At 41.0% G+C, this 14,940-nt stretch overlaps 2 protein-coding genes across 2 annotated transcripts; one reads left to right on the top strand and one right to left on the bottom strand.

Annotated features, from left to right (window-relative positions):
* Positions 1–2,425: 2,425 nt before the first annotated feature.
* On the top strand, positions 2,426–8,484 carry LOC117733935 (cadherin-13-like). The gene is made up of 19 exons (XM_034537891.1): positions 2,426–2,549; positions 2,854–2,964; positions 3,071–3,217; positions 3,314–3,458; positions 3,547–3,716; positions 3,824–3,955; positions 4,037–4,219; positions 4,759–5,054; positions 5,151–5,293; positions 5,369–5,593; positions 5,700–5,927; positions 6,065–6,183; positions 6,442–6,486; positions 6,617–6,673; positions 7,119–7,175; positions 7,286–7,339; positions 7,472–7,525; positions 7,636–7,725; positions 7,847–8,484. Exons 1-19 carry the CDS (start codon positions 2,514–2,516, stop codon positions 8,045–8,047), a joined length of 2,493 nt encoding a protein of 830 aa, XP_034393782.1. The 5' UTR covers positions 2,426–2,513; the 3' UTR covers positions 8,048–8,484.
* Positions 8,485–11,133: 2,649 nt separating this feature from the next.
* Positions 11,134–14,148, bottom strand: mtg2 (mitochondrial ribosome-associated GTPase 2). The gene is made up of 6 exons (XM_034537957.1): positions 13,791–14,148; positions 12,523–12,670; positions 12,293–12,408; positions 11,997–12,215; positions 11,761–11,899; positions 11,134–11,621 (listed from the first exon to the last, which is right to left on the bottom strand). Exons 1-6 carry the CDS (start codon positions 14,016–14,018, stop codon positions 11,239–11,241), a joined length of 1,233 nt encoding a protein of 410 aa, XP_034393848.1. The 5' UTR covers positions 14,019–14,148; the 3' UTR covers positions 11,134–11,238.
* Between the last annotated feature and the right edge of the window lie 792 nt (positions 14,149–14,940).

The raw sequence follows: 14,940 nt of genomic DNA, 5'->3' as shown, positions 1-14,940 counted from the left end.
GTAATCTCTAACGACCATCATTACTTGTGTGAATTAATCTTTTACACCTGCTCGCTCGATGCAGAATAGGTTGCCTGCGAGGGAGTGGAGGCAGCAGAAATGTCCCACGGTTCGTGGAAAGGTTTTAGAGTAGAGCAGGTTCACCCTGCATGTCATTCATGTGATTATCCCACCTAACGATGTGCTGCGTACTTCAGGCAATTTCAACGTCAACGCCGATGACAGCGGCTGTCTCTTCGGCGTTGGTACTCGTTCAAAACTACATCGCGGTTGTTTGGCTGCCAAAGACCCATCTTATTATAATAATAATACGCTTTCATCTTGGCGATTCCCCCCCCCCCCCACTGTAAGCTGCTGTAAATTACCCGTAAATGCCCTTGAGTCTTAAAGCAGAAGTGGCAGAACTTGTTTTTTGGTTACATTACATGTCATTTAGCTGACGCTTTTATCCAAAGCGACTTACAATAAGTGCATTAAACCATGAGTCCAAACTTAGAACAACAAGAATCAAGCAATTTCTTCAATAACGTTAAACTACAGAGTACTATCAGTAAGACACATTTACGTGCTACTAAAGTGCTAAACAATAAAGTGCTATCGGTAAGGGACATTTAAGTGCTACTAAAGTGCTAAACAACAAAGTGCTATCGGTAAGGGACATTTAAGTGCTACTAGAGTGCTACTACGGCTCTACCTTCCCTATTCAAGGTATATTTGAAAAAGTTCATGGTTAATGTACACGCATGTGTTAAATAGAGATGACAGATGCAGTTAAGGTGTGGCATCGAGAGTCGTAAAGATCTCGTTTGATTTACTCACACAACTCAGTAACAAAGGACATTAATGTAAATATATATTTATTTATGCTGTAATGGTGGGAATTGGGGTTGTGGTGGCACCCAATTCGGGGCCCTGCAGCCACTTTCCACCGCCTCATGGACTGGGTGCTGCGTCCGCACGCTGCATATCATCCACTGTTCGGCAGGCGAGAGGCTCACCGCCAAGCCGGGGAAGTGTGCAGTTGGACGGAGGGATAATACTTGACTGTGCCAGGTCCACCTCAGGTGATCGACAGCGCCAAAACAGTGCCAAATGTATACATCTCACAAAATACAAATACAGCTCCGGATAAATAACAGCGACATCTTTAAACCACGGCTTGATCGAGGTCTGTTGCTAAAGAGCTGCGTGGTGGAGTGAAACATTCCTCTGAACAGCCCGCGGATCCAGTCACCTGGTGACGCTTTATTATGTGGAACAAATGAATAAAGTGCAAATGAATTCCAGTGAAGGCATCCGTCACTTTGTTGTCATTCAGCACATATCCAGATTATTTAAACAACGTCGAGCACAGACAATACGTTGTGCAAGGAAGGAGTTAGACAAGGAATTAGTGAACGGGAAATAATACAAACATATTATGGTTGCTGCTGTGAAGTGATTAAAAGCAACTGTCAACACTAACCATGTTTTATCAAGGCAGCCGAGTGAGAATAAAAGATCTTTGTTCTCTCACTTTTGGACTGAAACGACATTATTAGATTGTAATGTGACCTCTAACCTTATTCTTTAATTCCCATCCTCGTACAATCGCATTACATTAAAGCAAAGTGATGTGCCAAACCATATTAAACCATAAAAAAAATTCTTCTTTTTTTTTTTTCTAAAGTAACTTTGCTTCTCAGGCTCCACTACGACACAACTGCAGTAAAATGAAACCTCCTCAATTCAATACGTGAACAAAAGAAAAGAAAAAAAAGCAGTTGCCCCCGCCATTGAGTCACATCTTCTATTCCAGCAGGCGAGTCTGGTCCAGTTTACTTGAAGATGACTTGAAGATAAGCTTCCCAGGAGCACGATTCACTAGAATCGAGCTGTAATGCGAGTACACAACAACAACACACACACACGTACACACACACACACACACACACAGCCATGGTTCATAACACTTGTGAACATAACATTGACTTACATTCCTTTATTAACCCCTTGCACTAACCTTCAACCAAGTCTTCAATCTAAAATATATTGATTGCCCACAATGTGACTGTGTACACATATTTATACATCTCATGAAAAGACACGCCTACCTACACACACAGTATGTCATCTAATTCATTCAATATATGATAATATATATAATATTAAAAAATATTCCCCGTCCTGTTTGTCCCTCTGTGATGACGGGGTTTGCATTATGGAATAAAATACTATACACGGCATTCTATCATATATTTTATTCTGTAACGTATCGTGTAAACATGCAGTCCAAACAGAAACTGTTCTCATATTTCTCAAACAGAAAGTGTTACAGACCCAAAGAGACACACGCACACACACACACACGCAAACACACACACACATCTGCTAAAGGCTGGACCTATAAAGGTGCACATGAGATCATTTATGATGACACAGTCCCTCCCACTCACAGGTGCACTGCAGCCAAAGTCTACTCCATCGAACTGAGGAGCTAACGACTAGAAAAAGCACCCGATCCGGATTTAACTATGGAGACCATACACCTCGGCCTTTCCCTGCTCCTGGTAAGAATGTATCTCAAAATGTCAGTATTTCAGTTGCAATTGTATGTCAAAAGTCAGAACAGCCTTAAAGTGAAAGCAATTCGGAAAGTACAAACTGTAATATCAATCAATCATTATGGCAACCAATGCAGCGGAGCCAGGTTTGTCTGTCAACATGAAGGATTATATATAGATGATGTACTTTGACCCGGGCAGCACGACGAACCGAGTTAATTGAGTTCAATTACAAACTGCAATGGCAAATAAATACACATACAAAATACCTACACAAATCCTAAATGCACCTAATCTGAAACGAGTGCAGTGTTTGGGAGTATCTTCGGAAACTTTGAAGCGACAAAAAAGAAACTGGATCATCGATTCCTTTAGCATCGACGAAGGCTACAGCGGCGTCTTCCCCTACGTGCTGGACAGCGTGAGTAGACCTGTCTGTTCCGTCACGTGGGAGGCGACGCAGGAAGATATTAACCAAAATGTGCTGCTTTTTTGGGTTGTTTTTTTCTTCTATATACTCGCTGCAGATTAAAATTCAGAACGAATTGACCTTGTACAAGATAAGCGGTCAAGGCGTTGATCGTGACCCCAAGGGCTTGTTGGAAATCGACAACCACACGGGCCAGATTACAGTCCACCGCCCCGTCGACTTTGAAGAGCACCAAGTTTTACAGGTTTGAAGGGCTTTATTAAAACGGCATTAATACTGTGTGTGTGTGTGTGTGTGTGTAGGGAATCATCGTTTCATAATTCTTACATTCGCATCGCAGCTGGACTTCCAGGCAATTGACCGAGAAAGCCACATCATAGACACCCAGCTGGGCGTCGAGATATTGATTATCGACGCCAATGACAACCCTCCGCTGTTTGAGCGAGACGTTTACCATTTCAACCTGACGGAGGCAACATCGCAAGGTGACTTGCTGTTTTTTTTCATGCTCAATCTTTACTGCATCTACTATGATAATATACAATAAAACAACTCCTTATCTCTCTGATACAGGCACCGAAGAGATTAAGATTATGGCAACGGATAAAGACAAAAGCAAGAAGTTTAATTCATTCGATTTGCAAATAGTCTCCGTCCATCCCGAGCCATTTGATCTGGAGTTCGACTTAACACAGCACTTTCAAATTGGAACCATTTCCTTTAAAGGGTGTCTGGACCATGAGGTGAGAATTATTCTCTCATCGATAATATCAAAATCTGTTCATTTTAGACCGGATTCGAATAATACAGTCAAATCAAATGTGTTTGATGATTAATTTTTACGGACCAGAGGGCAGAGAAATACACCATTATAGTGGAGGCCAAAGACCATGGAGAGCAGAAGCAGCTGTCCAGCTCCTGCATCGTCATAATCCACATAGAAGATGGAAATAACCATCTCCCTGTGATAACTGGGCACACAGTAAGCCATTACTTTTTCACGAGGAAGGCAATAAAATAACTGAACAGTCTCATTTCATAATAAATTCTGAATGTGTTCAAGGGTTCAGGGAGAGTGAAAGAAGGTGAGGAAAATGTTCTCGTTAATCGTCTGCAAGTTACGGACAAAGACAGCGAAGGTACGGCGGCCTGGAGAGCCGAGTATCAGATTCAAGGAGACACGGGCAACAACTTCAGAATCAGCACCGACCGCGTGACAAACGAAGGACTGCTGTATCTGAACAAGGTATTTGGTCTTTTAGCTACAGCTATATATATATAAATGTATATATGTATATATATATATATATATATATATATAATATATATACGTATATATTTTATATATATATATTATATAAATATGGTATATATATATATATATTTTATATATATATATATATATATATATATATTGTGTATATATACATCTATATATAAATATTTTATATATATATAAATATATTTTATATATATATATATTTTATATATATATACAATTATATATATATATATATAATTATATATAGGATATATATATATATACTGTATACATAATATATATATATATATATACTGTATACATAATATATATATACTGTATACATATATATATATATATATATATATATATATATATATATATATATTAGTCCTGCCAAAGAGAGTGAAATTGTTTTCCTTGATTCTAATTAATACTATTTGTAGTGATTTTTGACCACCAGTGATGAACATTATACATTTCACAATATACTGAATTTACTTCACTTTCTTTCTTTTTTTCAGCCTCTGGACTACGAGGACGGCCCCCTGAAGAACCTGACCATCAGTGTCGAGAACAAGATCCCCTACCGCCTGTGTCGGGTGGTGCATCGCAGCGCCGCCGGTCTCTGGGAAGTGACCGTTGGAGGCGGTGAGACTGAGACCCGCGAGGTGACGGTGACCGTGGAGGACGTCAACGAGCCGCCGGTCTTTGACCCGCCGAAGAAACGGGTCACGCAACGTGAGAACGTAGAGGTCGGAAAGTATCTGGCCACATTCACAGCTCGAGACCCTGACGTCGCCGGTGCCAACGCACTTGTGTAAGTCACCACGATACGAGTTACATCTCACACAACAACAACAACAACAACAACAACATTCCCCAACAGTAGAGAACTTGAAAATGTGTGCTTCAGTTACAAAAAGAGAGACGATCCGGCCGATTGGGTTGCGGTGGACGCCGAGACTGGAAAAATAACCACCACGAAGCTCATTGACCGAGAGTCGACCTTTGTGAAAGACAACGTCTACACAGTCACATTATGGGCTGTCGACGATGGTATGAACCTGCAGGAGTATTTACACACCTTGTGCGAGCGCGTGTGAGAGTGTTTTTTTGTTATTTGGTCACCAGGTCAGCCTCCAATGACGGGCACCGCAACCCTGGACATCGTCATCACGGACGAGAACGACAACGCACCGTTCCTGGCCCAAAGCGCCGTGGACGTGTGCCAGTCGCATGGCGTCTCGCTGGCCAACGTCACGGCCGTGGACTTGGACGAAGAGCCCTACGGCGGGCCGTTCAACTTCAGGCTCCAGGACAAAGAGAAGGGCAAGTGGAAGCTTGACCCCGCGCAAGGTGAACTGCGACTCCATTGCTGTTCCAAACGAAACCCCTTTTGCAGTTCACGCGGTACGTCACGATGATTCTTTTTTCTTTTTTTGCGGGGGTGGTGGATGTTCAGGGTTTTCAGTCAACCTGGTGAAGGAGCCCGCGGTTCACTCGGGAGATTACGAACTGCTCCTGGAGGTGTCGGACCTTCAGGGCACGAGAGCCACGCACAACCTGCGGGTTACCGTGTGTCGCTGCGGAGACGCCGCGAGGCCAAACTGTCGCGTCCGCAAAGCCGCCAGCTCCTCGTTCGGGGGAGGGGCGCTCGTGGTGGTGCTTTTTGCCACGCTGCTGCTTGCAGGTTAGGACAAATATCTCCATAATTGTGAATATTGCAAAACACGATATCTTCTAAATTAAACTGACTGTCTTCGTGGGATATATAAAAAAAAAGATTCACAAGCACAGATTGTGATTTGTGTGTTTTTTGTATCCCAGGTGTGCTACTTTTGGCTTTTATGGTGTCGTGTAAGAAAAAGAGCAAAGCCATCGCCAACGATGATACACATCAATACCTGATGAAGAGTAACATCGAGAAACCGGGAACCGACTGCAAAGTAAATACTTTTACAGCAGGTTTATAATTCTGTCTTGCAAAACACACACATGCACGCAACCTTGTGTTCACTCTAAATTAAAATGTGCAAAGACGTATTAAATCATCATGTAGATTTAAAAATATATATCTTCTTTTCAGATATTTTTTTTTCCCGCATATCTTTATGTATTTTTTTTTCTGATATTTTCTTTTTCTAAATTATAAAATATAACTGTGACTTGTTGCTGTAAAATCTTACGACGTGTGTCGTCCACAGGTCTGGACATTAAACCAAGAATATAGCCAATTCCCAGCGAAGCAAGTGAGTAAAATACAAAGGAAAACTTTTCTTAATTAATCTGTTATGCATCACGGCAAATGGGCACTGATTATAATTTCTTCAGTTATTAATGTGTGGTCTTGCCTTGAATTTAAATTGCCTTTTTTTGCAGTTCAATAATTCAACAGCGGTGTCAAATGCCAAGACAGAGCACGACCTCTCAGCAAAGGTACTATTTTGACATCTTTTTAATTTAATGGCACCAGAGATTAAAGAAAAATACAAATCCCATTAAAAAGACCAAAACCAGTAATGAATTAAACATAACAAGCAGTGTGTGCCATGAGAGCTCCATTGTTACTGAAAGAAGAAAAAGTCCCACACAACAACTTTGACTGATCATAATAATCTTTAATATATATTATTTTCCCTAGAGTAATCCCGAGAAAATTATTTAGCCTTCTTTTTTTTTAATAAAAAGTGAATATTTGTAAAAGGTTTTTTCATCACATTTTCATTGGGAATGAATGATCTTGGGGCTTAATGTCACATTAATACTCATGTTGTTGGTCTTTTCTTTAGATTTGTTGAAAAAAATCTGGAATAAATTGCAAACCTTGTTAGACAGAACATCATTTAAAATAATTTTTTTTAAGTGACTTTTCTTCTCCCAGTTGTCAACTGGATCAACAATGGAAGGAAACTTTGTGCGTGCAAGCTCTTTTCTTTCGGTACAGAAATTATTATTATTATTATTGTTATTGCCATTACCACTATTAAGAATTCTACTGAGCCGTAACATTTGCTGTTATTTAAATTACACCTCATTTGATTTTTCCAGTCAACGCGAGCCTCGTCAAGAATGACAAATCAGCACAGAAACTCCATGCATTGGGTACTGCAACGAATATCGGCATTATTGATATTATCAGCATTGAATCTGAGTAGTTAAAACAGACAAATATCAATAATTGTACTGAGCCCATTTTGCAATTCAATAAATTCTACCACATATGTGATTTTACAGCCCATGGGAGCATCAGCAGCCATGAGCAATCTGCACAGAAGCTCTATGCATAAGGTACCTGCCGCCTACACTACCACGAAACCCTTTAATGTTCCATTATTTTAATTAATTTTAATACATAAACAGAGTTTCTCTCTATCCGCTTGTGATTTTTCTTTTTCCAGACGTGGATAGGACGCAGTGCGTCTTCAGCAAATCGAGAGAACGTGACCGACGACGCGATGCTGCTCAACATGCTCAACATGCTCAACAAGGTGAACGACGAGAGAGTCGAGGCTCCAAGCCGAGGCGGATTCTTCTTCTTCTTCTTCTTCTTCTTCTTCCTCTTCTTCTTTTTTTAATAAAAACACACATCCTTCCTCTTCCATTCTGAAGACGCTGTCCAACCACGAGGCGGCGGAAGAGGAGCTGGGTGATTACGCTCCTCGCGTGTACGCCGAGGAGGGAGGCGCGAGCACCGACTCGGAGCTCGACGCCATCTCCATCCCGGACGTCTCCTTCGACGCGGACTTGGACGCGGACCAGGCCTCCAAGTTCAATACTCTGGCCTCCATCTGCATGCCTGGAGGACTCTGACAGCCCGGGATGGACGCGCCACACGCGTCTGTTTTAAAAAAAAAAAAAAGTTATTAATCCTAAATCTTACTTTAATATAGGCTAAAAGGTGCGTTTAAAGTAATCTTTCTAGAGACTCACAGTTATTCTTCTCTAGATGCTGTCTGAGAGACTGTCTGAGAAAGTAAGACAATTATTTTTTAAAGTCATGTGACACAAACTTTCCCCCCTTCAAGTCTCTAATTTAAAACAAGAAAACTGGAATCAGCCTCATTTTGGTTAAAAAAAGGAGTATATCTTTCACCTTTCTTGACATTTTCATTCATGGTTTTTTGATGACGGTATATTTTCAAAGTCAGAAGATCAAAGGTTAGGATAATGTCCTAATGTACTCTAAGACGAGGGACTATTTTCTCGAGAGGTCCCAAATAGCTCACACAGAAGTAGTTGAATATGAATGTCGATTAAAAACTATATATCAGAGGGGACAACATGTCTCACAATGCAACCTGGTGGGCGTTATTCAGAGTCATGTGACGACTTAAAAAACAAACTTATTATTGTATTGTTTTAGACTTTTCTTTTTTGGTTTACTTTGTGTGTAAGTGTGTGTTTTTTTATTTTTATTGCTGGCAACAAAAGTAAGTATGCAGGTGTGTCGTTCCAAGGAAGTAAGATAAGCAACTCGTCATAATTCCATGGTAATGTTTAGTGAACCACTGGCAAAGCCGGTTTTGTTACTGTTGACTGTGTGTGTGTGTGTGTGCGTGTGTGTGTGTGTGCGTGTGTGTGAGTGTGTGAGTGTGTGAGAGTTTGGAGGTCAAAAGACGCTGCGGGTGTGTAGTTGAGATCAAAATAAAAGAGTTGGGATCCAAACGAGCTCAATAACTTAGATGTGTATTTGATTTGCGTCCTTAATTTTATTTTTATTTAAAGGGTAAAATACGATCTGTTGTTGCCTGAAAACACATGGGCGGAGTAATCCTTCTTTGGCTTGAAACCATGAGTTTGTTTTGGCAGAGTTTAAGGAGGGGAATACAAACTATTAGAAAAGGAATGATAAGAACTTTGCAATGCATTTTGATTACAATTTGTTTTAAAGAACTGGAAGAAGAGATGCATTAGAGTCGATGTAGGAGCATATAAAGGAAGTATATGTGTGTATGTGTATATATATATATTTCTCTTTAAACATCTTCAATGCTAATGAAATGCATTTTGCATATTCAGCAATTTACAGTTTGTCACATCAAATTTCCCTTTTTAAAAAACAGTCCTGGCACAAGCTACAGGTGTACTGTGTGTGTGTGTGTGTTGAACAACGCGTGGGAGGCCATACATGTGTGTTTCTGTTTGTGTCGTTTTAACCAAAAGGCCACACGCGGAGGCCAAGAAGAAGCTCTTACTTCAAATATTCATCTTCCATTTTTCAATGTAAACACATTGAGTGGGGCCGGGATTGTACGGGACTATCTTTTTTTCGTCTGCATCACCGTCTGGAAAAAAGGTGCCGACTGTCATCATGGCCGAGAGACGCTCGCGTACTAATCTGTATGAAGCGTACACTTTTGGCTCTGCAGACTGGGGGGGGGGGGGGTTCCCACGAGGAACATCTTGCTGGACACCAAAGAGAATATTCACATCTCCCAGAGTCCTCAAGGAGAGGAACATACCAGCTGGGAGCTCTCGAGCGGTGGCTGTACATTAGTGCTCTGGCAAAGGGAGCAGCGGAGTACGACCACCTGGCGATCCTGTGAACCTGTGAACCTGTGATCCTGTGAACCTGTGAACCTGTGATCCTGTGATCCTGTGAACCTGTGATCCTGTGATCCTGTGAACCTGTGATCCTGTGATCCTGTGATCCTGTGATCCTGTGAACCTGTGAACCTGTGATCCTGTGATCCTGTGATCCTGTGAACCTGTGAACCTGTGATCCTGTGATCCTGTGATCCTGTGATCCTGTGATCCTGCTGCAGCGTTCCTCCGTGAAGCCGAGGGTTTTTCTTGTGTGTGTGTTTTTTTTTTGCCACCTGACCAGCTGGAAGCTCACGCATGCTATAAGGCCTTCACACCAGTCGGGGCCATTTTTCAAGAGAACATTTACATATTTTTTTTTTTTGCACCTGCGAATGGGTTCATTGCATGAGATCTGTGGTTAACACGAGTCGAAGAGATTTTAACCCTTTGTTCTGCACAATGAAACCAGTAGATCGATGCCCCTCTCGTGAATGTTGATTCTTCCAAGTGTCTTAAAAAAAAAAAAAAAAAGGGGGGGGGGGGTAAGGGAGACCTCTTCCCGTCTTCTACCGATTGCAATCACGCTTTAAAAATCACAAAAAGCGGACGTATACTTTTTGTAAAAAATGATCTTGCTGGACAAAACATGTACGTATCATAAACTCATAAACGTATCATAACATTTGGGACCATCCTCATGAGGTCGTCTAGGTGCAACAGCAGCTCCCAGTGTCTGCACACCGCTAGTTTCAGTAAACACACACACCGGATAAAGGGTGCAAAGATGTCCTCAAAGACCCCCTTCAATTATATTTAGGTTCAAGAAATCATATAAAAAAATGTTTGCAAATGAACAACATGTTCTCTGTCCATAGAGCAGTTCATAAGGTGAATGTCACTCCCATTTAGATAATAATGTATATCTGTATATTGAAATAGTGGTTAAATGGTGTGTGGATCATGGATGCAGGTTGTGTCATTAACCAGCAGTAGCCCACCAGTATTTTCTTTTTTTTTGGATGCTACAAAGCTTTGACTGAAAGGCAAAAAATAAATAAAATTCTATTTCAAATGATGTGAGACGCACGCACTCTGCTGGCTCATTTAGGAATTGCAACTCATAATTTTGTCTAAACAAATTACCAAAATTGCTTTAAATGAGGTGTCGGTCGCCATACATTTTCTATGTGTTTCTCTCAAAACCATCTTTATGCACACAAATATCCTTCCATTGACTGAATTTATATTATTATTTAAAAGACTAACTTCAGACGGGCATTACGGTTTCAAGAAATCTCTAAATATTTTCATCGTATTGAGCTTCATGCTGGCAAGCCAGTAATAAACTTAAACAAACGTTTTTTTTGTTTATACATTTATTGAGCAATTTAAATACATTCTTTATCTTCCAGTATAAATATATATACATCATAAAAATGTCCCTCGAGCAAGCGGAAATGTTTTTGTTTTTTTTACTACCACCTGGTGGGTTTTTCTTCCCCACAGAGGTAGCCGTCATAGAGCTCTCTGAGGTGGAGGATGAGCTCCTCCGTGTTCTGTCCCGTGAGAGCCGACACGGGGATGACCCGCTGGGTGACGCGGCTCCTCAGGTCCTCGATCTTCTCCCGGGCCTCGGGCAGGTCCATCTTGTTGGCTATGATGGCCTGAGGCCGCCGGGAAAGACCAGGCTCGTACTGGTCCAGTTCATAATGCAAGTGCCGAAGCTGGGCCCAGGGCTCCGGAGTAGACAGGTCCAGGACGTAGAGGAGGAAAGGGCAGCGCTCGATGTGCCGCAGGAAAGAGATGCCGAGGCCTCGATTGAGATGGGCCCCTCTAATGATGCCCGGGATGTCAGCAACTACGCAAAGAGCAATTTAGCACATTTAACTCTGGAAGAAAGCTTCAAAAGATCCAAAGCGAGATCCCTCTGAAACTTAGTTAAATAATGAATAGCAATAATCACACAATGTACTAATGGTTTGCTTCAAATCCACTACCTGCAACTTGCTCGTGATCCCTGTAGTTGACGATTCCCACGTGAGGATTGAGCGTTGTGAAAGGGTAAGCAGCCACCGCCGGCCGAGCGTTGGAGATGGCTCTCAACAAGGACGATTTCCCAGCATTAGGAAACCCCACCTGATGGAGAGAAAGAAACCAATTCATTACGTTTTTTGGAGTTTGAAAAGCAATGTGCATTTCAAACGTGAGCGTCTTGTTTTCCCCCCCCCCTCACCAGGCCGGCATGGGCCATGGTGCGCAGCTCCAGCTGGAGGACCCTCTCCTGGCCCGTCACTCCTGGGGTCGCGCTCATCGGGGCGCGGTTCTCATTGGAAAGAAAGAACCGGTTCCCCTTCCCACCGGCGCCTCCGAATACGGCCAGATACTCCTGGCCGTGCTCAGAAAGGTCCACTACCATCTCTCCGTCTTCCTTCACAACGGTGCCTAACGGTACCTTTTATAGAAACAACAACAAAGAAAACATCAGAGTTAAGCAGCATGTGTCATTTATGATCAAATGCTCGGACTCACCGAAATATAGGATTGGACGCCATTCTTGCCGTAACAGTTCTTGTTCCCACCCTTCTCCCCGTCTTCTCCCTTGTAAATCGGAACCACTTGAGCCAACGATTTGACAAACTTGTCCGCTGTAAGCAAGTGAATAATGGATTAATAGGGGTGGGTTAGGGTTAATGTCAACATGAATAAGATTGTGGAACACGCATTGGAAAAACAAGACCGGTGTGACCCCCCCGACTTACCTTTGATGACGATGCTTCCCCCATCGCCTCCATTGCCTCCATCCGGTCCACCCCACTCTTTTCGGGGCTCGCTGTGAAAGCTGGAGGCCCCTTTACCGCCCGAACCAGCCAGCAGCTTCACGCGACGCTGGTCCACAAAGTGCCGGGTCTACGAGCCAAATCAAAGAAATGCGGAAGACAGTTTGCTCTAGGGTGTTTTTTATGGTTTTAACAACAAGCTGTACTGCAAAAGGCCCACCACTAGTGGAGCATCTGTAGATTAATTTGACTGTAGCACATTCTTAATATAAATGTAATAAATATCAAACCTTTAGGGGAGAAGTTTTTTTGGGCCTCACCAATGGACAGTTTTAGATACAGATAAATGTGTCCGTGTTACAGGTTTCTTTCAGAATTACACATGGGATACATCCAGTAAAACATGTCGGCGATATTATTATGTTGGATGTTCCCGTGTTGAGATTTGTTTTTGTGGCTCTAAAAAAAGAAATACAAGAACATAATTTCTTCGTTTTGAAGGCAACTCGTGGGATAGGGAAGATTATATTTTATTAGCACACTCGTTTGAACTAAACGGGACTCCTCTACACAAAGTAGTGGACCGACACCATCTTCACCTTGGATCCATTTATGCAACGTTGCTTTTTTTATATATTCTCAGTTTATATTGCTTATATAGAACAGATAAGAAAACACTAGGTTGGGGGGATATATATATATATATCTCCAACGTAAATTACCAGCTCCTTTTCCAACAGCTCTCTTCTATATTAATATTAATATATATATATATATATATTCCTATATATTAATATATATATATATATATATATAAATATATATATAAATACATTTAAATATTAGACAGCTCTCTCTTCTATATTAATATATATATATATATATATATATATATATTAAAATATACATGTATATACATATATATTTAAATATACATTAATATATACATTTATATATATATATATATATCCAACGTAAATTACCAGCTCCTTTTCCAACAGCTCTCTTCTATATTAATATTAATATATATATATTCCTATATATATATATATATATTTAAATATATATATAAATAAATTTAAATATTAGACAGCTCTCTCTTCTATATTAAAATATATATATATATATATTAAAATATACATGTATATACATATATATTTAAATATACATTAATATATACATTTAAATATATATATATATATATATATATATATAAATAAATAAATATAAATATATCCAACATAAATTACCAGCTCCTTTTCCGACAGCTCTCTCTTCTGGTGTCCTCGGGACTTGGAGCTCAGTGGACAGGAGGTGCTGACCCCTCTGACACCACCGGGGACTCTCCGCCTCCACGCGGCTGCTGCTGCCGCTACGGAACAGCCGCCTCTCCTGACCTCCGTGCCTAACATGTGATATGAAAGTATGTCCGCAGAGAGCCGCCGTGCGCTCCGAGCCCTCGACAGCGACGCCATCATAGTAGCGTTCAACGGACAGACATGCGTGATATGGTTATAATGTAAATTAACTCTGAACGCACGTTGTTTTATAATCGTTACACTATTTACTACCCACAGCGTGAACCCGGGGCTGTGTCACGGACCACGAGTACGGACTCCGCGAAGGGACAATTTAATTTTACGCGATTGTCAATTTACAGTATTCTTTGCCGTTGAGATTTTTGGTCCTCTACCGCCGCCATCTGTGCTGGAGTGTGTGTGTAACAATCATGTGAGAAAACGTGCACAGTATTTTATTTTATCTAGGAAAATATGTAACATTTCATACAATAAGCCGAGAAGTTTGAACACTTCTCTCGGGCATAAAGGTTCATTAAATTGTTTGTTTTGTGGCAATCTGACTCAATCACATTGGCAGTAACCATATCTAAAGTTAAGGGTATCATTTATTTCCCCTATTTTTCCATCCACAGCTGACACGATGACAGGGTGTAGGACTATTTTTTTAATGGGTTTCATACAGCTTGTCTAAAAGCAAAACTCATATCAGATAGGGGGACCAAAGGACAACATCTTATCAAATGGGAGTCTGTGTTTGAAATTCTGGGAATCACTGCTCTACCGGATGCACAATTGAGAGACTATGTTTCTTATCTTCTTTAATAAAACCCCAAAATGCAGACGCACAAAAGGTGAATGTCAGTTTATTTTTTTTAAATATAACAAACAGTAACAAAAGACAGCAGAAAAGATCGGGCAATGCAGTCTCACGATAGATAAGGATAACATTCCTATTTGTATTATGCACACCAAATCTCTCTCTCTCGCTCTCTCTCACACACATGCAAACACACGTACACACACACACACACACACAAACATAGACCCATAAGACTTGCCACACATGTTTAGTTCACAGTCAAATGAAACACTGATACAA

This window comes from Cyclopterus lumpus, chromosome 7 (assembly GCF_009769545.1).
Source record: "Cyclopterus lumpus isolate fCycLum1 chromosome 7, fCycLum1.pri, whole genome shotgun sequence".
NCBI lineage: Eukaryota > Metazoa > Chordata > Actinopteri > Perciformes > Cyclopteridae > Cyclopterus > Cyclopterus lumpus.
Note: the sequence above shows the minus strand (reverse complement) of the source record. Positions and strands in the feature narration are given on the sequence as shown.